This window comes from Mya arenaria, chromosome 5 (assembly GCF_026914265.1).
Source record: "Mya arenaria isolate MELC-2E11 chromosome 5, ASM2691426v1".
In the NCBI taxonomy this organism is placed as follows: domain Eukaryota; kingdom Metazoa; phylum Mollusca; class Bivalvia; order Myida; family Myidae; genus Mya; species Mya arenaria.
This window is the reverse complement of record NC_069126.1, coordinates 8,402,104-8,425,544: the sequence shown is the minus strand read 5'-3', so window position 1 is coordinate 8,425,544 and position 23,441 is coordinate 8,402,104. Positions and strand designations below refer to the sequence as shown.

Sequence of the window (23,441 nt, the reverse complement as noted above, 5' to 3'; positions counted from 1 at the left end):
GTATTTAAGCAAGATTTGATCATGGAGCACTGATACACCATTAAATTTACTTAAGAAACCTAGTTATATTTGAAGGTTAAGTTTTACCATCTGTTTTAAATAGATGGGATGAAAAGGTTTGGACAGGCCACATGTCGAGTGAATCAGTGCGCCCAAGTGGAATCGCTCTTAAACAGAAATTGAGTGACGAGATCAAGGAAAGCAATTCTGTCAGGGTGATATACTTTTTGCTACCCTGATGCCCATCTTTGTAATTTATACCAGACAAGTTCAATTAGCCATTTGTTTACCATTTATTTTACAACAATGCACAGGGATGAAATAAAACTTTTTTCAACTACATGTAGCAAACTGGTGAGTTCAACTAGCAATTATTGAAAGGCTGTTTTACTTGCTGTAAGTCGCTGTAAGTTGCTGTAAGTTACCTAATTATTAAGTTGTTTTGTTGTTGCATTATGTACATCTGTTTAGCAAGTGAACTGAGATAAGAATGATTATAAACTTTTACTATTTGTTTTTTTATTTATACATAGTCTAAGTCATATACCCATTCGGGCTAACTAAGCTTCGGGTTTCTCAAAAGCTTTGAATCACTAATAGTGACTGACTACACTCCTCCCCACCATAGATTATACTTTCAAAAAGTAAAGATGGGAGGAGTATAGTGACTTCAAGTGATTCAAGGCTTCTGAGTAACCTGGTAGGTCCAGTTGGGTTGAGGACCACACTTGCAAGTAGGGGTGAATAGGTTCAAATCCTTCACAGAGTAGATGCTTTTCTCTTGAAAATTTCTACAGTGACATTTTTCAATGGTAATAATATATTTTGCACAACTGGCCCAAGCATGGAGGATCTAGCAAGTATTATGGGCAGGATGCCAGCTGGTGATTACTAAATAAACACTAAAAGACTATAGTGCTTACAGTAAATGTTTTATTGCTGGCAAATTCTTTATAAACAGCACATTTTGACAACAACATTGCCATCATTCTTTTTTGTTTTAACAAATGTTTGATGTTCAGCTCCATTTTTTGATGGTTCTGACAGGTGCCATAGGATCAGACAGGGTTCCCACGCTACAGGGAAAACGGGAAAAAGTCGGGAAGATCGAAGTCTGTTCCCGGTCGTGAAAATGCCTTGAATTTTGCGATAATAGGTTAAAATCGGGAAAAAGCCGGGAAAAGTACTAAAAGTACTACCGTTTTGGGTACGAAACTAGTAAAAGTAAGTAGTCTCGATCATCTAGACGCTTGCATCTAACACCGTTCTGTATTGAATTGACTCTGATCAGAGCGGCTGAATGATCGAGACTAAGAAGGTATCCGTTACCACATGTAAGCGTTTATTGATCATGATTAGTAGCTGTGTCTGCACTGCGGTCTGCATTTAAAAGTTATTTTAAACGAGAAATTGGCCGCAGTTTGTCTGGATTCGCTTTATTATACGCTGTCAGTAAGTATCGTGGATGCTATCTACAATGATCTTTTTAATCTACAGTATGCTATTGATCATGGATATTAGCGATCTCTGCATTCATCGAAAGTTATTTTAAACGTGAAATTGGCCCTAGTTCATTAAAATAAACTTTACATACGCTGTCAATAACATACATGAATGCTAATTGCAATGATCTCACTAGTCTGGGAAGTGCTACACAGCCTAACAGATATTTGCTATTCAAGTGTGAATCTATGAATGATGCCTTTAGACTGACCTTGCTCGTATTTATAGACATTGAGAAGACCACAGTTCTTTGGCCAGTAGACATCATAATAGTTTTAAACTTGTGCAAAAAAGTCACTTATTTTACATTTTCACCAATGGTTGAAGCGAAGAACATGGATTGATGAAGATTGATGTTCAGATATAGCTGTATTGCATGCTCACTGATGCAAGTAGATTTTTTTAAAGAGAGTTAAACTGTTTTAAAATGACACTGGATGTTATGAGTTCAAGTTGTGAGTCCCTCTCACAGATTGAACAATTTGACAACTTTTTTACTTTTGTCTTGGAACGAGCCAGTTTTGGCGAAAATCCATGAAAACCAATTATATAAGACTGCTGACAAAAAAATAGATCGCAGATATTTATATTTAAGTTCAAAATTGATTTTTTATGCATTTTTCTTAAACTGTTAATAAACTATAAAACATAAATTTTCGAACGGAAAAATGAAAATCAGCGATCTGATCTTTTGTCAGCAATCTTTTATCGTTGGTGTGCAGATATTTACGTCAAAAGTTTCTCTATCTAAGACAAAAAATAAAATAAGTTGTTAAAATAGTATATCTATGAGAGTGCAGCTTTAAAAAATGTCCAGAAAGTAAGTTTTTGTTCAGAGAGTAAAACTTTTTTAATGTGATATTTGATTATATTTACCTTAGGCATGCATTTATCTACTAATTATGGAAATTGGTATTGTATACAGAGATCAGCCGGCACCAAACCATGCTGGCTGATCAGGGTCCACACTGTTCTATGCACAGATAGTAGGTAAGCCTTTAAGTTTCCAAGTAGCAAATACAAATAGCCTAGACCCTGATCATGCCAGCTGATCCATGTTTACACTGTTCACAGAGGCCAATAGTATTCAGCATGCTAAAGGTTAATCATGTTGTTCAATAAATGTCTAAGAAGTTCAGAAAGTGAAAGGTTTTGTTTTTGAGAATAAAACCCTTTGAAAATGACATTTGATGTTATTTAACAAGTTGTTTATTAAATGTTAAAAATGGCAAATAAATTTATTTTTAGCATGTTAAAATGTTAACAATATTTCACTGAAATGTTACGTTGTAATAACTGTAAAAAAAGGTTGAGAGAAAGTCTGGAATTTGCAAAAAAAAACTTGAAAAAGTCTGGAAAAAGTCTAGAATTTTACTTGCAGAAAAATGTGGGAACCCTGATCAGACAGAGACTTTTTTGTTTGCAAAGTACCCACGATAGAAGTCAAATCTTGGGGGCCTTTGGGTCAATCCCCGTATTGCCATCAGCCTTTTCACCATCTGCAGGCCTTTTTGCGTGAAGAATCTGGTTATTTTCTTCTCCATTTTTCGCAGCTGCGAATCACAAACCAAAACAAAAACAATTGTCTTCAAGGTGCTTACTTTAATATCCAATAATTAGATTTGTAAACAGCCACAAGCATCCATATGCAGTCATGTGATTATCTATTTTAAACTACCTCAAAGGAGTTTATAAAACGCAAAGAACAGTTTTGAGTGAAGTCTTCGATTTTATATGTGGTCACAAAAATATTTGAGTGCCAGGATTTTTTACTCACATTTTTTATTCTTACTCGTATTCGCAAGTTAGCGACCATTAAATTCAATCCCTGATGCATTCCTACAGCAAATCAAAATAATTCATTTTTTTTTTATATCAATATGATAAGCGTTTCCCACAGGATTTATTAAACGGAGGGCGGGCTGGACAGGGTGGGTTAGTGAGGGGTGTCCCCTCCCCCTTTTTTTGTAGTATTTCATTCACAGGTGGTACAATTTCATTTGATATTTTTCAACATCGCCTTGTGCCCACATGCTTCTGTACATATCTTTTACTTTTTTTGAGAAATAAGAATATAAAGCACCTTAATCTACAGCTTTTTATTTCAACATTTTGAAAACAAATGGCCAGTATTTGGGAGCATCGACAGTTGCTTATTTTGTTGTGTGGGTTTTTTTTTACACGATTTTTGTAATTTCATATATTAAAAGGTGAAAAAACAACTTAATAAAAAGATCAGTCAGAAACCTCATTAAATGTACATTATTTAATTTAAATTAATAGAACAATTTAAATATATTGTTTTCCCAGTTAGAATATAAAAAATGGTACAGTTTTGCACTAATTTATCGATAAAAAACCCAACTGAATGGAGCAATGCTATTTAATCAGTTAACACCCCAACTAAATGTAGCACCGCTAATTAATCCTTTAACACCCCAACTGAATGGAGTGCTGCTAATTAATCGGTTAACACCCCAACTGAATGGAGCACCGCTAATTAATCGGTTTACACCCCAACTGAATGGAGCACCGCTAATTGATCGGTTAACACCCCAACTGAATGGAGCACTGCTAATTAATCGGTTAACACCCCAACTGAATGTAGCACCGCTAATTAATCCTTTAACACCCCAACTGAATGGAGTGCTGCTAATTAATCGGTTAACACCCCAACTGAATGAAGCACCGCTAATTAATCGGTTTACACCCCAACTGAATGGAGCACCGCTAGTTGATCGGTTAAAACCCCAACTGAATGGAGCACTGCTAATTAATCGGTTGACACCCCAACTGAATGGAGCACCACTAATTAATCGGTTAACACCCCAACTGAATGGAGTGCTGCTAATTAATCGGTTAACACACCAACTGAATGAAGCACTGCTAATTAATCTGTTAACACCCAAATGTTGAATGGAGCACAAACTTTACAGCCTTAGGGAGAATGAAGATTGGTTTGCCGGTTTATTGCATAACTTTTATGGCATTTCTGGAGTCCGACTCTGCCTGTGAAGAGTCGATGGTACCTACACTCGATAATGCCCTGGGGGAAATACTGAATATGATAATGCTTTTATCAAGGCCCATTTTCCATGAACAATCCGATATGACCACATTTCAACAAAGATTCTCGGGAATGGTTTTTCTATAAATGCGCAAATACAACAGGAACAACTTGAGAATAATCTTCGTTTCTGAATTTTAAATATTGCCATTAATATTTATTTCCTTACATTGTTACATTTCAAAGTGCTTATAAAGTATCTCTTAGTTTTCTAAGTAGCTCTTAGTAGCTTCATGTAGCTCTGATTGTTCTTATTTCCTAGAAATGGGATCATTTATGTCCTCATTATTGTGTATGATATTTCCAGGACTTAGAGGAGCCAAGCCCAGAGGATTCATCCAGTTCGAGGCCGGTTAAAGTCATTGTGTGCTGTGTGTGTCTAGGTGATATCAGGTATATTCCACAGATTTTTTATTATTTTATAATGCCTATCATAAATCCACACACGACTCAAGTCGAATACAACCTCCTTGATCAAAATGCAGTACTAAAAACCCTATTGTATGGACCCCCCCTTTTAAATTAGATTTCAAAAGGCTAGTCCAAGGGGCCATAAACTTTGTGGGCAGGTTTATAAAGGGTAATAAAAAAGCTTGTTTAACAAAACAATCTGTATTGTAATAGAAGTTCATGTGAATATTTATCCAGGGCTTTAAAGGGTTGTTATTATCTTTCATTGGTTTAATTATTTTGAGCATTGAATTCAGTGTGACGCAGGGACAAGTGAAATGATCCTCATTGAAGTCATATTGTCAGTGTTTGAGGCATGTGGTATAATGCCGTATAATGCCTTGTTGTATAGAAATTTATTCTGTTTTTAACCACCTAACGTTTCGTTGTATTTGATTTTGAGTGAGAGTTTAGAGGCATTAGACAGTTGTGATACCCAGTCTAATGATTAGACTGGGTATCACAACTGTTTATAAGCACCAAACAAGTCCCATAATTCATTAGTTTATTTATAATTTATTTAGCTTGACTGCTGATGGCTTAAAATCGTGCTCAAGTCTGTTTCTTGGGCTGAACTCAGTACTGTGTCCTGTTTTAGAGGTCATGATAAAGTATCCCTGGCGGGGACCATTCCCACAAACTCTTTGGTGAAAGGCAAGACACCTTCACCACCTGACCACTCTCACCCTGGTGGCATTAAACCTTTAACCTTTAGGGTGAAAGGCCGACACATATGCCTCTAGACCACTCTTAACCGGGTGGAGATCGAACCTACAACCTTTAGGGTGAAAGGCAACACCTACACCACTAGACCAGTCTCATCCTGGTGGGGATCAAACCTACAACCTTTAGGGTGAAAGGCAACACCTACACCACTAGACCACTCTCACCCTGGTGGGGATCAAACCTACAACCTTTAGAGTGAAAGGCCGACACCTACACCACCTGACCACTCTCACCCGGGTGGGGATCCGACCTACAACCTTTAGGGTGAAAGGCAGACACTTACACCACTTGACCAATCTCACCCCTTAACCCATTCACAGTGACTTTATCAGAAGTTTTATGGCATATTAACATATTGAACACACATACTTCATATTATTTTCTGGCCAGCTCCTAGGGGCCAAGAATTGATGATAATCTGTGTGGGCAGCCTGAAGAATGGCTTACATGATGCATTGAATGAAACATTGTGTTTTTTCTTCCCAGTGAGTCAGATGATGAGATAGTTGAGTGTGACAACTGTGGAGTTGCCGTGCACGAGGGTTGCTATGGTATCAGTGACAACCAATCAGCAGCTAGTTCTGAGTCGTCTGCAAGCACAGAGCCATGGTTCTGTGACGCCTGCAAAGCTGGGGTCAAACCGGTAAGACAGGATGTAATTTTGCCCTTGACATTGTTACGAGCTGGGGTCAAACCGATAAGACAGGATGTAATTTTGCCCTTGACATTGTTACGAGCTGGGGTCAAACCGGTAAGACTGGATGTAATTTTGCCCTTGACATTGTTACGAGCTGGGGTCAAACCGGTAAGACAGGATGTAATTTTGCCCTTGACATTGTTACGAGCTGGGTCAAACCGGTAAGACTGGATGTAATTTTGCCCTTGACATTGTTACGAGCTGGGGTCAAACCGGTAAGACAGGATGTAATTTTGCCCTTGACATTGTTACGAGCTGGGGTCAAACCGGTAAGACAGGATGTAATTTTGCCCTTGACATTGTTACGAGCTGGGGTCAAACCGGTAAGACAGGATGTAATTTTGCCCTTGACATTGTTACGAGCTGGGGTCAAACCGGTAAGACAGGATGTAATTTTGCCCTTGACATTGTTACGAGCTGGGGTCAAACCGGTAAGACTGGATGTAATTTTGCCCTTGACATTGTTACGAGCTGGGGTCAAACCGGTAAGACAGGATGTAATTTTGCCCTTGACATTGTTACGAGCTGGGGTCAAACCGGTAAGACCGGATGTAATTTTGCCCTTGACATTGTTACGAGCTGGGGTCAAACCGGTAAGACCGGATGTAATTTTGCCCTTGACATTGTTACGAGCTGGGGTCAAACCGGTAAGACAGGATGTAATTTTGCCCTTGACATTGTTACGAGCTGGGGTCAAACCGGTAAGACTGGATGTAATTTTGCCCTTGACATTGTTACGAGCTGGGGTCAAACCGGTAAGACAGGATGTAATTTTGCCCTTGACATTGTTACGAGCTGGGTTCAAACCGGTAAGACTGGATGTAATTTTGCCCTTGACATTGTTACGAGCTGGGGTCAAACCGGTAAGACCGGATGTAATTTTGCCCTTGACATTGTTACGAGCTGGGGTCAAACCGGTAAGACTGGATGTAATTTTGCCCTTGACATTGTTACGAGCTGGGGTCAAACCGGTAAGACTGGATGTAATTTTGCCCTTGACATTGTTACGAGCTGGGGTCAAACCGGTAAGACTGGATGTAATTTTGCCCTTGACATTGTTACGAGCTGGGGTCAAACCGGTAAGACTGGATGTAATTTTGCCCTTGTCATTGTTACGAGCTGGGGTCAAACCGGTAAGACTGGATGTAATTTTGCCCTTGACATTGTTACGAGCTGGGGTCAAACCGGTAAGACAGGATGTAATTTTGCCCTTGACATTGTTACGAGCTGGGGTCAAACCGGTAAGACAGGATGTAATTTTGCCCTTGACATTGTTACGAGCTGGGTTCAAACCGGTAAGACTGGATGTAATTTTGCCCTTGACATTGTTACGAGCTGGGGTCAAACCGGTAAGACTGGATGTAATTTTGCCCTTGTCATTGTTACGAGCTGGGGTCAAACCGGTAAGACTGGATGTAATTTTGCCCTTGACATTTTTACGAGCTGGGGTCAAACCGGTAAGACTGGATGTAATTTTGCCCTTGACATTGTTACGAAGACATCATTTAAAGATGCAACCTTATGAAAGATTTACCACAATTGATACAATTGTTTTAATATACCAAACAGGATGACTAAATGTCAAAAACTATGATTCTTTATATGAAGGATACCGAGTTTAATTTAAAGAAAGGTGCAGAAAACACAGTATTTCTACCTAATGAGACAATAGTTGATCACACTAAATCTTTTAGCACTCACCAATCATTTTGCGTTTTCAGCTATTAAGTACACAGCTACAATCCTGTTATCAATAATTAATATTTTCTGAAAATGCATTATTTAGTAAGTAGTTAAAGGTTTATCACTCAAAATGTATGTTTGTTATACATGTGAATGTATTAATTTTGAATATTAATGTCACTTAAAACTATGTCTTAAAAGCATTGGTCAAATATGATACAAGTCATGAAGCTTTACAAACCTTGTTCGTAGGTCAATGTCACATTCGGGGGCATTCGTCACATACTGTGACAGCTCTTGTTTCAATTTAATATTGGTAAGTTTTTAAGTGTTCTGCATTCACTTTTGCTTTAGCATACCCTTAAAGCTAAACAAATGTCTTGCTGAGTGATATTCAATGTATCTTTGATTAAAAGTGTAGTTTATACTTGTAAACATGTTTTATAGTCAATATCATTGATGTTTTATATGCACAATATGTAAGATTTAAACTGTGTGTTTAATAAGAACTTTGAAACTTTGAGTGTATTAAAGCATGCATTAATAGCAGTTTAAGAATTTAAAATGACAAGTAAATTGATATAAAATAATTTTTCACTGTTTTTATGTTGTTTTCTGATTTTCACCCTTTAAGAGTATGTTTTGTGAATTTTTTCCTTTTTTTTTTTTTTTTTTTTCTTCGACCACCCAGTGGACATTTTTTCCAAAAAATCTTGTAAACCAAAAAATAAAAAAGGAGTGGCCTAAGTTTAAAACAAAAAATTAATGTTTTTATGACAGTATCATATAAGTAATGAATTGACATATGATATGTGGTAATAGGTAAAAAGTGACATTTTTTGTGTCATGTTGTATCTCATGGCCAAACAATTTTGCTATTGTAATTACTTTTGAAAAATATCTCTAATTTAATTTTGCACAAAGTATTAACTATTTTTAATTTTTTAATTCCAATAACCTTTTATTTTTGAAAACGTGACTGCCTTAACTGAACTCATTTTGCTACCAAAGTCAATATGACAAGGGTTAAGTTCTTGGTTTTTTAAAAGCTGGCAATCATTAACTATATCTGAAAGCTTGCAACAATGTCTTTTATTGTTTGTGCTACTATTTCTAGCGGGAGAGGACATAGCAGGAGTCCATGATGTGCCATCCACCTACGCAGAGATGAAAGAGAATGTGGAACGTATCCTGCATTTTATGGCAGCTAAGAAAATTAGGATGCATCACATTATGGCTAAGGGTTAGAAACAACCTTTCATTCCTTCATGGTTTGTTGCATTAGATAAATGGTTGAAAATAATTTCAATAAATGTATTCATTAAATCCCAATCTCGATACTTATATCAAAGAAACATTTCCAGTGCTGTTGAAAATATACAAGATTGAGATATAGTAATTTTTCTCTTCACCACTTGTGCGTCAGTTTGTGCATTTGCAGCAATTGCTTGTGAAGGCAATAAAGTCTTCAGTTTTTATAGTATCTTAATCAAACTTTTACAGTAGTTAGATAACTATGAGAGCTTGTGTACTTTTTTAAACCTAACATATCTGCCCATGTATTACTAAATTATGGCCTTTGAAATGATCAAAATTGCTATTGTTGCCAAGAGAAAAAAATATAGTCTAAGGGAGGCAACCTGTATTCCTTGCCTTTGTTGAAGAGATAATAATTAAAGTTAAGGGAGACAACCTGTACTAACTGCAGTTGTTTTTTCCCTTGCCTTTGTGATCTATCCGCATTTATTTTCCCTTATTTTGACACAATTTCCATCTTAAAACACTAATATACGAAAAAGTTTAACATATATTTTTACCCAAATCCTGTATTAAATTTAATATGGAATATGGAATATGTTGTTGACCTTAAACTATAGATAAGAGGCAAGATTGGAGGTGTTATACCTGTATATGCATAAAGAAAGGAGTTGCTCAGGGGTGGGCACATTCATATGGCTCCATCTGTCTGTACCGCCGTTTTTCATGTCCATGTTATAGTTTTGTCATGCTCAGTGCCATTTTGAAATAACCTGACGCAGATGTCTGGCACATACAGGCATCATGTTGGGTGTAGGTCCTTATCTCTTGATGTGTCAAAGTCCCTTCCTTTTAGTTTATCACTCCTGACACTTGAAGTCAACAATCATGGCGTCCTGCATATATACTTATAGTTTAAAATTGCTATTCCTGAATGTAAGCAATTTCCATTGAATCTGGCACTTTAAGGGCATCCATCATTGAAAATTACAGCTCTTGTTCATTTTTAGTTTGCTAAAGCTATATTTCGGGATTTTTAAATGAATTTTGTTATAAGAAGATGTAAAAAGAAATAGTTTGTTTTGTTATATATGCGCTACTTTACAAGTGGCCACTAAGGTAAAGTGTTTATTATGCCATTTTGACATTTCTGTTTTTTTCTAATGGTTTATGGAATAAATATTTCAGACGTCATTACAACAATGAGAGCAGTTCAGACCAGTACAGTGATTCGGACACAAGTTTCCATGCAGACCACCCTCGCTATGTGCCAGGGCGGGAACGTGGCGATGTTGACGGGGCCAGTGCGGGCAGCTCTCCGACGAGCCACGTGCACAGCCCACCAACTTTGATGGCATCGTCCACGTCGTCTGTTGGAGCAGACACACCCCTCACCACCCTCTCTGTCATGTCATCTGTATCCAAGAGTCGATCTGCCGACTACATCTCATGTAAGATACTACCACATGTACTGTTGCGTAAAGTTTGCGTTAATTAATTATTTTTTCAAAAGTAGGCTGTATTTTTTATAACATTGGAAATTAGAATTTTATACCGAGTGCCAATATAATATGCAATTTTGTTTAGATGTGAGATTTAACACAAACCAATTTTCATTTGTCAAGCCATGCTATCTGGTCATACAAATGGGTTAACACTGAGGAGCTAATCTTTTGCCCACAACAGTGAAAGAATACAACAATTGCATGCTTCTTTGTTAAAGTGTAAAAAATTTACAATGTAATTTCACTTCTCTAAGGTAAAGACAGCGGTACGGAGCTTGAGGACAGTGTGTTCACCCCGGCACGAGGCCCCACCGTCCAGAAGGCCCAATATGACGACCTGCTCTCAGAGTACCTGAAACTGGCCGATGCAATGGCGACTATCAAGAAAGATCTCTCACAACTTCAGGATCTAGTAGGAACTATTATAGTATATCCGCAAAGTGCCCCTATTCCTATATAATCACTTTTCTAGTCCTCTTTTCTATTATCTGAAGCTTGCTTGTCATTAATAGAGCAAAGAGATTGTCTTGAGCTGTTACTCTGGTGTATTTCTAAAACTTGGAATATTGCTGTGATGATAGCATGTGCATAAAATGACAAGTAGGAATCCACGCTATGTTATTCAAATTACTTAACAGAATATACTGTGGGAATATAGGCTAGCCAACTTCTGTAATGCATGGCTATTTTCATTTTGCCTGAGGTGTTTATCAGGCGTCCAATCAAACGTCCTTTCTCAGGCGTCCAATCAAAAGTCCGGATTTCATTTAAATATTTATTAATGAGTATGAGGTTTCTACAATAAATGTGCCCAGTGTGTTCAATGGATTTATTAGCCATGAATACACATGTCAATGAGGAATGTGCAATTTTACCTTAAGCAAGTTAAACTGTGGGAAAATGATACAGAAACGATAACGAAATGTTCAGGATGGATTGAAATAGTGCTGCTGGTGTTTGTTAAGATAAACCATTGGCAAACTAAATAATGGATTTAGGAGTCTGTAAAAATGTATTTATTTGAAGAGAATGATTCTTTTTGTTGGCCTTAGCTCATATTACTTGGATTGTAAGGAAATGTTATTTAAAACTTGTCTAATTGTTTACAGTTGTTGAGTGGGCAGCCCCCAGATGGAGCTGAGAGCAGGTCGCGGGAATACGTTGAGGGAACAACGCCGGAAGAACAAATTGTGAGTATGGGAAAATGGGACTTGGTGGATTGTTTTAACTTTGATAAACACGTAGAGACTGTATTCTTTACATTAAGACTAAAAACCCAGGGGGCCCTGAAATCTTAGAGCAGTTTCTTGAAAAGTAATCTCTAGGAGGATTATGAGGGCTATTGCAGTAAAACATATAACTCCTGGGGGGATGGTAATTATTTGAAAAGTGTATGGGTGGTGGTCTTTTTTTGATAGTTTGGATAAATTTGCTTCTGTAGGGGGGCGCATAATTTATAAGTGCCTTCCCCTCGGGGGTTATATGTTTAAATGGAATAGCCATGAACAACTCTGTACAACTTTTTAAAATCTCTACTAAATTCCACTAAATCATTCCAAGGATTTATGTCAGAGCATTCCCTTGGCCCAAAAATCCTTTTTTCAAGCACATTAACACATGTATCTAAGACTGAAATCCCAGAGGCATATTCAAAAAGCGATTCATGTATCAAAAAATTGTTATCACTTGATCACTATAAGTAAAAAGTCATTATACATTATTTTGTTTATCCTTCCTTTAGGTGATACTTCAAAGTCAGTTACAACAGTCAAAGGACGTTTGCCAGGAGCTGAGGGAAGACCTTTCCAAAAACAAGCTCGAACTCATGAAGGTCCAGGGTGTTAAGGTAGGGTGTTTTAGAAAAAATAAATAAAATGGCAATTTCATTTTTTTTTGTAATAATGCTTTATTATCAGCTTGTCTTCTTTGAAGAAGGCATTGTGATAGGCTTGGTGTGGATGTTGGTGTTATTGTGTAAAAAGATTTACTTGGATAGTTTTCAGACACCATTCAACAAAATAGTAAGTAATAAGTAAAACTTGGTATACATGTAACCAGAGACAATATGCAGAACAATAGCAAGACCCATGATTCTGGCTAAGACAATTGCTCTGTTGTATAACAGTCATCAAATTAGACTTTGGTTGAACAAGCCCAAATTCCAGCATAAGTGTTTGGCATCAACGTTATTTACAATCCCTGCTTTGTAAAATCCAGAATTTGAACAAGCCAGGATAGCATTTTAACCAGTGCAGGGCTTGTGGGCTTGTTCTAATTTCGACCACTCTTGTAACCCTATTTTTAGTGAAACAAACAAGAGAAGTGTTGGTTTTTGTGCCGCGTCACGCTCTTATTTTGTTCCTCATAGCCTTTTTCATTTATTCATCAAAATAAAGACAATTTTACAATGAATAAAATTTAAATTTCGTGTTATAATCATAATTTAAATATACACTCATCATAAAACTTTAAGAAAAAGTTTATTATCATTATAAAATAAGCATTAATGTATTTTTTATATTGATTGTATAATTATGTATTAAGTCTGTTGATGGAGATTAACAGAAGTTGATGAAAATGGTGGGCCAAATTGTTAAGCAATTTCTGCTATATTGTATTTGAAATCTGAGCAAGCCCAGAAAGTTTTTTACCACTGGAGGGCTTATGGGCTTGAAGAAAAAATGAAAATATGACAATGAAAACATTTTCAACAGGCGTCTAAGACATTTAATACTTTTTGGTTCTGAATCCTGCAAACTCAAACTTAATTTTAGGGATTGGGGTCTGTTATCATCTGTTATGTGTTGTTTTCAGTAAATAAAGTACAAAAAATGAAAATCTGGAAACATTAATGTATTTACACTAGGATACGTATTTGTGTTTCAGTCTGGCCTCCAACAGAGAATCACAGACCAGGAGACAACCATTTCCCAGCTCAAGTCTGAGTTACTACGCAGAGACTTCCAGAAACAAAACTTTGACTCCGAACAGGTATGGGAAATTAATGTGCTGTGTGGTATCTTGTTTGTTTTAAGAGGGGGTATGGGGAATTAATGTGTGTTAATGTGCTGTGGGGTATCATGTTTGGTTTGAGAGGGGGTATGGGGAATTAATGTGCTGTGGGGTATCTTGTTTGGTTTGAGAGGGGGTATGGGGAATTAATGTGCTGTGGGGTATCCTGTTTGGTTTGAGAGGGGGTATGGGGAATTAATGTGCTGTGGGGTATCTTGTTTGGTTTGAGAGGGGGTATGGGGAATTAATGTGCTGTGGGGTATCTTGTTTGGTTTGAGAGGGGGTATGGGGAATTAATGTGCTGTGGGGTATCTTGTTTGGTTTGAGAGGGGGTATGGGGAATTAATGTGCTGTGTGGTATCTTGTTTGGTTTATGTGGGGTATGGGGAATTAATGTGCTGTGGGGTATCTTGTTTGGTTTGAGAGGGGGTTTGGGGAATTAATGTGCTGTGTGGTATCTTGTTTGTTTTGAGAGGGGTATGGGGAATTAATGTGCTGTGTGGTATCTTGTTGGTTTGAGAGGGGGTATGGGGAATTAATGTGTGTAGATGTGCTGTGTGGTATCTTGTTTGGTTTGAGAGGAGGTATGGGGAATTAATGTGCTGTGGGGTATCTTGTTTGGTTTGAGAGGGGGTATGGGGAATTAATGTGCAGTGTGGTATCTTGTTTGGTTTGAGTGGGGGTATGGGGAATTAAAGTTGGGAAAGCACTTGCAAAACTAGTTATAAAGATTGGAGGAACATACTCCTTGATAAGATAGGGAATAGATTTTGATGTAGAACGTTAGTTCAATAATTACTGTATTGTGTACTGTGTGACATGATTCTATTTCCTTTCATTACAGATTAACATTTCCAAACAGATACAAGATAAAGACAAGATGATATCAGATTTAAGAGTAAGTTTATAAGAATAACTTCATGCTCATTACAGATTAACATTTCCAAACAGATACAAGATAAAGACAAGATGATATCAGATTTAAGAGTAAGTTTATAAGAATAACTTCATGCTCATGTATGTTGTATATATTAAAGGTATTTGGCTACTGAAAAAATTGAAATTGCCTTTGGGAATCCGATGATTTCTATATAAATGTCTAATTCTAATGCTCAAAACGGCAAATTAAAAAGAGAATAAAGGAAATACTGATTAAATGACAAGTTAAAGTGACAATTATTATGATAAACTCTTGTATTAGCCCAACATGAAAAACGTTTTGCAGCCTGGAGCAATATGTACAGCCGTTTTTCTTATATTCAGGATAATTGTGTGTTTTTATTCAGTGTAAGATAGCAATATATTTTATTAAATAAGCACCAAATTGATATCCCAAAACTTTTCCACTAGTGAAATGTGTAGTGAAAGGAGCTAAAATAAGAGATACAGTCAACATGCATTTCAATAATTTCACTGTTTCAAATGGTTCTTCTGGATAAAATCCACCATTTTTATACCCCAGGCCAACAGGGTTTTAAGGGAATATATTGAAGTCACCTTGTAGTCAGTCCATCACAATTTTCCATGTCAGGAGCATAATTTAAAAACTACTTGATGGAATTTCATTCAACTTCACACAATGGTAAAGCACAATGAGAAGCAGTGCTTTGTACAAGAACCATAACTCTTTTTTCAGATAATTATAGTTCTTGCCCTTTGTTACTCTCTGTCTGAAGGACGGCTTGAAAACAACTGGATGAAATTGAATAAAACTTTATACAATGGTAAAGCTCAATAAGAGAGAATGCAGTGTACAAGAACCATAACTTTATCTACAGCATAGTCATTGGTATGTCGGATTTATAAATATTTCACTGCCATTTCCTATCAGGCCAGCGTTTGGGGGTATTCACATTTAGTAAGAGCTCAAGTTTTCAATAAACCCATGAAGGGTGTTAAATAGAAAGTGTTTATAAACCAGTGTTGCTGTGTTTGTTTATCAGAAAGACATAACCCGTCGAGACCAGCGAATAGACCACCTCCAACACGAGATTCAAATGCAGATAGCAGATAAAGAAAGCGTGACAAAGTCCCTAAAGCTACAGGTTAAGGAGCTTGGCGATCGTTTCCGTGTTGTAGATGAGACTGGTGTATGTATTTTCAGTTTGCTTGCTTTGTGAATGATTTATGTGCTCTTCGTTTATTAATTTCTATTTTCTGTGAATTTGTATTTAAGACTCTGTTTGAATGAGGAAAAATAGTGTTCGATTCTATGTGCTTCAGCAGCTAATGTTATAAATACAATTACAAGTTGTCCCCATGTTAACTTTAGGAAAGTTTGCACATTTGTGTTATTTGATTGATAATAGTTATTATTGGATAAATATTGACCAATCAATAAACATTTTGGTTAACTTTGACCCCGTCAAAACGACATAACTAAAGACTTAACCAGTTTTGTTCATTTTGCTACTTCTGAACAATGAACAGTTGCTTTACCAGTATATCTACCATTTAGTTGTTAACAACATTTTTGCATTATTCTCTTAATTCTGTAGATTTAAATATTCACGTTCTTGTGTTGGCTGCCTACCTTAAGCATGGGACTGCTTCAAATTTCTTTGTATTTTATTTGTTTTGTAAAACTAAGCAGTGATTTTCTTGGAACATTTTTTTTAAACGCATGTACCTTGACTTTTAAAGTGGGAAATTAATTTAAAATTGGGAAAATTAGAGGAAAACGTAATTTCACAGTTTAGATTAACAAAACAGTTATTGTGTGATTGCTTTGTTTTGTGCAAATATTGCTTTTTATTTTAGAAAATCAATGTTCTTACAGAAGACATAAATTTGTAAAAATGGTAAGATTCTATGCTTGGGAAAACATGCAAGTAAATTTAATAATTCCAACAAAAAGAAAGGTCACTGCTTTAGTGTTACTTCTTCATAACTAAGCTGTTTTATTACCTGTAAATCTGCATGCCCCCTCCAGGCTTCATTACGGGCGAGAGTCGCCTCTCAAGACCAACAGATGGCTCGACTGGCTGGGAAAATCCTTCACACGAAACATGATAAGAACGAGCACTTACGGCCCCAACCTGTAAGATGTTGTCTTTTAGACTTTGATTTTGCTTATATTTCTATTTGCTTTTATCAGATCTCTGATATCCATATGTTTTCTGCATTGTTTTCTGTGATATTGCACAAGCCATGAATGTCTGTGTATAGGACGCACCCATAGATGCAGGCAAAAAATAGGTGACAATGTTGTCAAATGTATAAATGTTTGATACAGTGTTAAAGCAGGAATGTTGTCAAATGTGTACATGTTTGACACAGTGTTATGGCAGGAATGTTGTCAAATGTGTACATGTTTGACACAGTGTTCAAGCAGGAATGTTGTCAAATGTGTACATGTTTGACACAGTGTTCAAGCAGGAATGTTGTCAAATGTGTACATGTTTGACACAGTTTTGGAGCAGGAATGATGTCAAAAGAGTATATGTTTGACACACTGCAAAGGAAATTAAATGTTGCTTTATATTGGCTATGCTCCACTCTTTTAAATATAATCGATTAACTCCTTACTTGATAATAAGCATGCCATTGATTAGAATGACCTTTTCACTTATTCCAATGTGTTTTGATTCATGTTGGTTCCAAATTAAGTGCGTTTTCCATTATTTCCATGGGTTTACTCAATTTTGCCTCTGATGTGGAGCTCTGGCTTAAAAAATGTCATTGTTCGATTCATTTAGCCAAACAATCACTTGTTGGCTATTGTATTTACAACGTCTTATACAGCAGCTACATTTAAATTATACCTTCAAGTTAATATTTCTGGAAGTATATTGGATTGAAACTTTTTATTCCTATTTGAAACCTTGCATCATTGTTATCTACCTCCAGACTGGAGCGGACGAGCTAGGAGTGTTACGCGAGTCCCTCGGCAGCCTGCGTCAATGTTTTTCCCCCGCTGACCCCCCCAGCACACTCTGGACACTATCGAACAGGGGATATCTACGCTCCTTGAGAGACTGCCCTCCTCACATAACTCAAGCAGCAGTAGCTCCGGGCATTTGGTGAGAATGTGCTCTCAGTCTTTGAAATTTGCTTAGTAAAAACAACAAAGTATGTGAATTTTCTTAAATATCTTAAAATGATTTTTAAAGGTATAATTTTGTACATAGGAGATTATCTTTTCATTTTTTTATTAAAGTATGCAATATTTATCAGCAAAAGTTATGTATCATGAGTGTAGTATCTAAATTCAAGCATCCATGTATATTTAATACATACATGCCATATCCCCCGGAGGGGGAAAAAATCCCCCGGAATTTTGACCCATCCCCCGGTCTCCCGGAGGGGGATGAAAATCCCCCAGAATTAAAAAAAGTGTGTTTAAAATTACGCAAATTTATCACAGGGTTTAATTATATATGCCTGTTTACAGTTATAATGCCCTTCCTGTCCTGAAGCTTAAATGGATTATCAACTGATGGTGTGTTTTAACAACACCTATTGGGTGACACTTAATAAATCAGCGATCACATTTCATGCATTGTTTTGATTGAAACTGACAGAATTTGCGTAAGAAATGTCAATTAGACTGGTCAGATAAAAGGTCGATTTTTATTGGTTAAAATTTTTATCCAATCAGAGAGGATGTAACAAATTAAAGTGTTCTTCAAAACATGTGTCATTGTCATCAAAAGGATTAATAATTTAAAGGTGACAGTAAATTAGTAAATAAAAGGATTAAAATAACTAATAGACAATGCTGTTCTTTGTTATGCCTCACTAATATGTTTAAATACATGACATTGACCTTCATCGCAAATATCGGAAAATAACAGAACTTCCAGAAGAGAAACTGAAAGTAGACAATTAGGATGAAATGACTTTTATTTATTTATTATGGTGGTGATGTTTTTATTTTTTGATGAATGCCAAAAGAAGATATGTTTATGAACTTAAACAATAAATTATGCATTTGCTTTTTATCAGAAGCAAACAAATCTGACTATTTGGGAATTGAAATGAAAAATATTGATAATTCATTCCATTCTCTCTATTAGTCTGAAAGTCATGATTTATGATCATAGGCAGCAGATTTTGTATCCAATTTTAGAGGAAGGTAAGCCCATTAAATTGTCTCTGAAACATATTTTTCTGTGAAGTATTCTATTTTGCAAGTCAGTGCTTTTATTATGCAATATGGCTGTGTCTCATAAAATATAGATGAAGTGCTGGAAAAAGCGGTAAACAATGTGAATTGGCACGTGTGTCATGCCCGTAATGGTACATGGTGATGATGAAAATCCCCTGGTATGTGACCCAAATCCCTTAAATTCTGGACATAATCCCCTCGGGAGCCTTTCAAAATTATGGCAAATTGTTTTTTTCGTACTTGCGTCTTAAAATACTTTGAAATTTTAAAGAATTAGATCTGCTAAAAAATCCCCCTGAATACTACCAAAATCCCCCTAAATTTTCAGACTTGAACAAATCCCCCTGAATGGTCTCCAGAAAATATGGCATGTATGCTAATAAAAAAAATCTTGTGAAATAGATATCATATTTTCAATAATATTTTTGCAGGGCGGGTATGACCAGCATGTGTCTCGGAAGCTGAATTTTGACGGCACGGGTATACGCCGCTCCCCGATCACTGCCATCCCAGGTAGTAGACAAACAAGTGAGTGCCCCACCCGTGTGTCACTGGGTTTGTATAGAAACATTACACCCTCCTAACACCCCCTACACATAGACACACACACACCTATACCTGTATAGCTAGGCTGTGAAATTGGTCGTCATCCAGTCTAAATGTTGTAGGTTTTTGATAGAAGGGAGGATAAAATCCCATCTTGACGTTTGCTAAACAACCGTCAGGGTTCGTATCATTGAAGATCTTAGTAGTCAAATCAGAAATGTTAAATCTGTAGAAACATCACAGATGGCAACAACTTGATTGTTTTCATTTCCTGAATTTTGTTTAATCTGAATTCTGGCTGAACTTCTATTCACTTAAGTGGTAACAATAATATGACACTTAAGTGAATTGGTGCAATTCACTGCCTTCTTAAAAAAATTCATAAAAACATGTATACTTGCATTATATTGTATTTTTCCCTATGTCAACTTTTTTTCCCAATTTGCCTGGAATAGGAGGTAAAAATAATTCCAAAAGAATTCACTGACTTATGATCAACATACAAAATTCCAGTTTCATTTTTAATTAGCTTGTCTATTTAAAGAATAAGGAGAGCTATTCTACACAACCTGGCTGCGGCTACGTCAGTGTTGTCAGCTGATGGCTGCGTCACACTTTGGTTAGAGTAGCACCTTCAAGCCCAGGAAATACACCATGAATTGCATTGAAACTTTTGATATATTTTCCCAACTATCCAACCTATTTAATTAATGGAGTTAGATAATGTTTTTTTAATATAATGCAAATCATGGGCCTTATTATTCGACTTGAAATTCTGGTTACGCTTTTGCATGTAAGCACATATAGGTTAATATCACAGCGACTTCTTGATGTCTTGCATTGAGACTTCATACAATACTCAACAATCAAACATACTTAAATACTCAAGTTGGATAACTCTATCTTGCATATAATGTAAGGTTTGGCCTTTTACTACTTGACTTAGAAATTCTAGTTGAGGTTTTGCACTTAATCTAATTTTACAGTGATCCATGCATATTTCACCAAAACTTAATCAATCCTTATACTTAAAGTGGGGGAATAATCCAGTGCACCGTCTCTGTGACAGCTCTTGTTTATTCTGCATTTTGTGATCATACAAGGCCTAGTTAGCTCATCTGTATTTCTTCTGTCATAGCCTGATGTTAAATAGTAATGTCTTTAGGGTATATGTTTAAATTACAGTTATAAATAAACTTATATAAGAAATATTGGTTTGCCTTCATCTGCTGTTTTCTTTGAACAAAATGGAAAAAAAATGTGTTTCAATACCAAGATGCTTGCTCAATTTTAATTCTGCCTAGATTAGTAGAACAAAATATTAAATTGGTGTATTCATTCATACATGAAACATTAAATCATTTCATCTTGGTTTTAAGTCAAAAGCCTGGATGAACAGTTTTGTAGACTTATGATTTATATCTAATCCCTGTACCACTTTTGATCCCCTTGCAGGTTTCAACCCCAACAAACTTGATAGTCCCCCACTAACCAACTGTACAAAGGTGCTCTATTTCAAAGACAGCTCTACTACGCCATCGATGCTCACCATTAACAAGAGGTAACATGCTTCAGTCTCATTGTGTAGCATGCCAAGCATGGCAGAAACATAGAGATTACTTTGTCTGGCGTCTGTGTCATCGTCATCACACGATTGTTTCCAATCAATAACTTGACAGGTGACACATATGAAATCACAGAATGCTAGTTTAATGTACAGGTTTGTGTCACATGTGAAGCATAACAGAGACACAGATCATGTTTGCGTCGTTATCATTTCACGTTCGTTCCTGATCAATTACTTTTAAATAACTTGATATAAAGCCTTCAAATGTAGTATGCACATAGCCATGGTCATTAGATGAGCCCTATTGGGTTTTGGGGTCAATAAGTCCAAGGTCAAGGTTGTGGTGACCTTCATTAGACAAGTGACATGTGATTCACCGATTCTAGTTAAATGTACATCTTTGGTGGCTTGATTGTGAGCTTTTGGGATTTTTAGGCAAAATTTACCATGATTATATTATTCATTACAAGGAGACAGACATAAGACAGTTTAAGATCAATATTAACAGTTTAACATGTAGGTTAGTTACAAAAAAAGTGGATTTCACATTATATTTGAAGCATGCTCAAATCTTAAGTATGCTCTTGTAGTAGTCATGTTTTCAGCTGTGAAGTTATTTTTGAGACATAACATCATTATATTGAAAATATTTTCAGGCTAGGGGAGATCACTCTACACGATTTTAAAGGCGCGTTTGATCGGCCAGGCCAGTACAGATACCATTTTAAAGCACTTGACCCCGAGTTCGGCACTGTGAAAGAAGAGGTGAAGGAATGCATAGAGTTATGACAATCTCACAAACGTTTAATATTTTCATCACTGAATGTCCTTTATTGGATTCTTATTTAACTAGCTTGTTTTTTTGTTTTTTTTAAAAAGGCGTTCAGGTAATGTGATTGTCTTGGTATTGCAAATAGTTAAAACCATTCAAATTCTTAAAATGAATCATGGTAGTAAGCCAGAGATAAAAGTGAAAATGTGCATGTAAATCATGTCCTATAAATCTTGAATAGGTTTTAAAATTGTCGAGTTATGCCCCTTGGACTAAAAAAACACATCCACAACACATCCATGACACATCCACAACACATACACAACACATCCACAACACATCCACGACACATCCACGACACATCCACAACACATCCATGACACATTCACGACACATCCATGACACATGCACAACACATACAAAACACATCCACAACACATTCATGACACATCCATGACACATGCACAACACATACAAAACACATCCACAACACATCCACAACACAAACACAACACATCCACAACACATCCACAACACATCCACAACACATCCACAACACAAACACAACACAAACACAACACATCCACAACACAAACACAACACAAACACAACACATCCACAACACAAACACAACACATCCACAACACAAACACAACACATCCACAACACATCCACAACACATCCACAACACAAACACAACACATCCACAACACATTCACAACACATCCACAACAATCAAGCTATGGCTTTCACTCGATGCCCTTTTTTAATGTAGAAGATTAGTAAATTTATGCTTATAATAACACTTTGTTTTCTGTTCCTTTAGCAATGAAACTTGTTTTTTTAAATATTGATAATTGTTTTAGAAACACAGATGTTAATATCATAAAATTCTTACATTTCAGATTTCCAATGAGGAAACCATTATACCGGGGTGGGAGGGTAAAATTGTGGCCTGGATAGAGCCAGACACAGGCCAATGATTTCACTTCATGTATAGAATGACATTAAGAATGGGATTATACCTAATCCAACATATACATACGTATTACCCCACCTGTTAATTTATTTTACTTTTTACTGATTATTGATTTTGGACTGAAACTGTTAATATCAGATCCAAACATTTAATATTGGAGTTAAACTGTTACTGTTGAACCGAAACTGTTACTATAAGACTAAAACTGTTAGTATGTGACTTTAACTGTTAGCCATTGACTCGAACTGTTTATGTTCAACTGAATATGTATATATCAGTCTTAAACTGTTAATAATGATCTTAAACTGGTGATATCTGGTGTGAGCTGTTACAAATTAACTACAACTGGTAATATTAGACTCGAGCTGTTGAGCCAAGGGGCCAAGATTACGAATAGTCTTAAGTCTGAGTTCAGACTCAAGTTGTTGAGCCAAGGGGCCAAGATTACGAATAGTCTTAAGTCTGAGTTCAGACTCAAGCTGTTGAGCCAAGGGGCCAAGATTACGAATAGTCTTAAGTCTGAGTTCAGACTCAAGCTGTTGAGCCAAGGGGCCAGATTATGAATAG

The 23,441-nt window shown here is 36.4% G+C and overlaps 1 protein-coding gene and 1 pseudogene across 1 annotated transcript in view; both read left to right on the top strand.

The window, feature by feature from the left end:
- The window catches only part of LOC128236023 (PHD finger protein 14-like), a 25,492-nt gene extending 14,820 nt beyond the window's left edge, over nucleotides 1–10,672 (top strand). Inside the window, exons 6-9 of the mRNA XM_052950816.1 lie at nucleotides 4,878–4,963; nucleotides 6,233–6,389; nucleotides 9,244–9,369; nucleotides 10,572–10,672. Of these exons, the coding sequence (XP_052806776.1) occupies nucleotides 4,878–4,963; nucleotides 6,233–6,389; nucleotides 9,244–9,258 (258 nt within the window). The 3' untranslated portion in view covers nucleotides 9,259–9,369; nucleotides 10,572–10,672. The remainder of the gene's footprint in view (nucleotides 1–4,877; nucleotides 4,964–6,232; nucleotides 6,390–9,243; nucleotides 9,370–10,571) is intronic.
- Nucleotides 10,272–23,441, top strand: LOC128234445 (dixin-like; annotated as a pseudogene).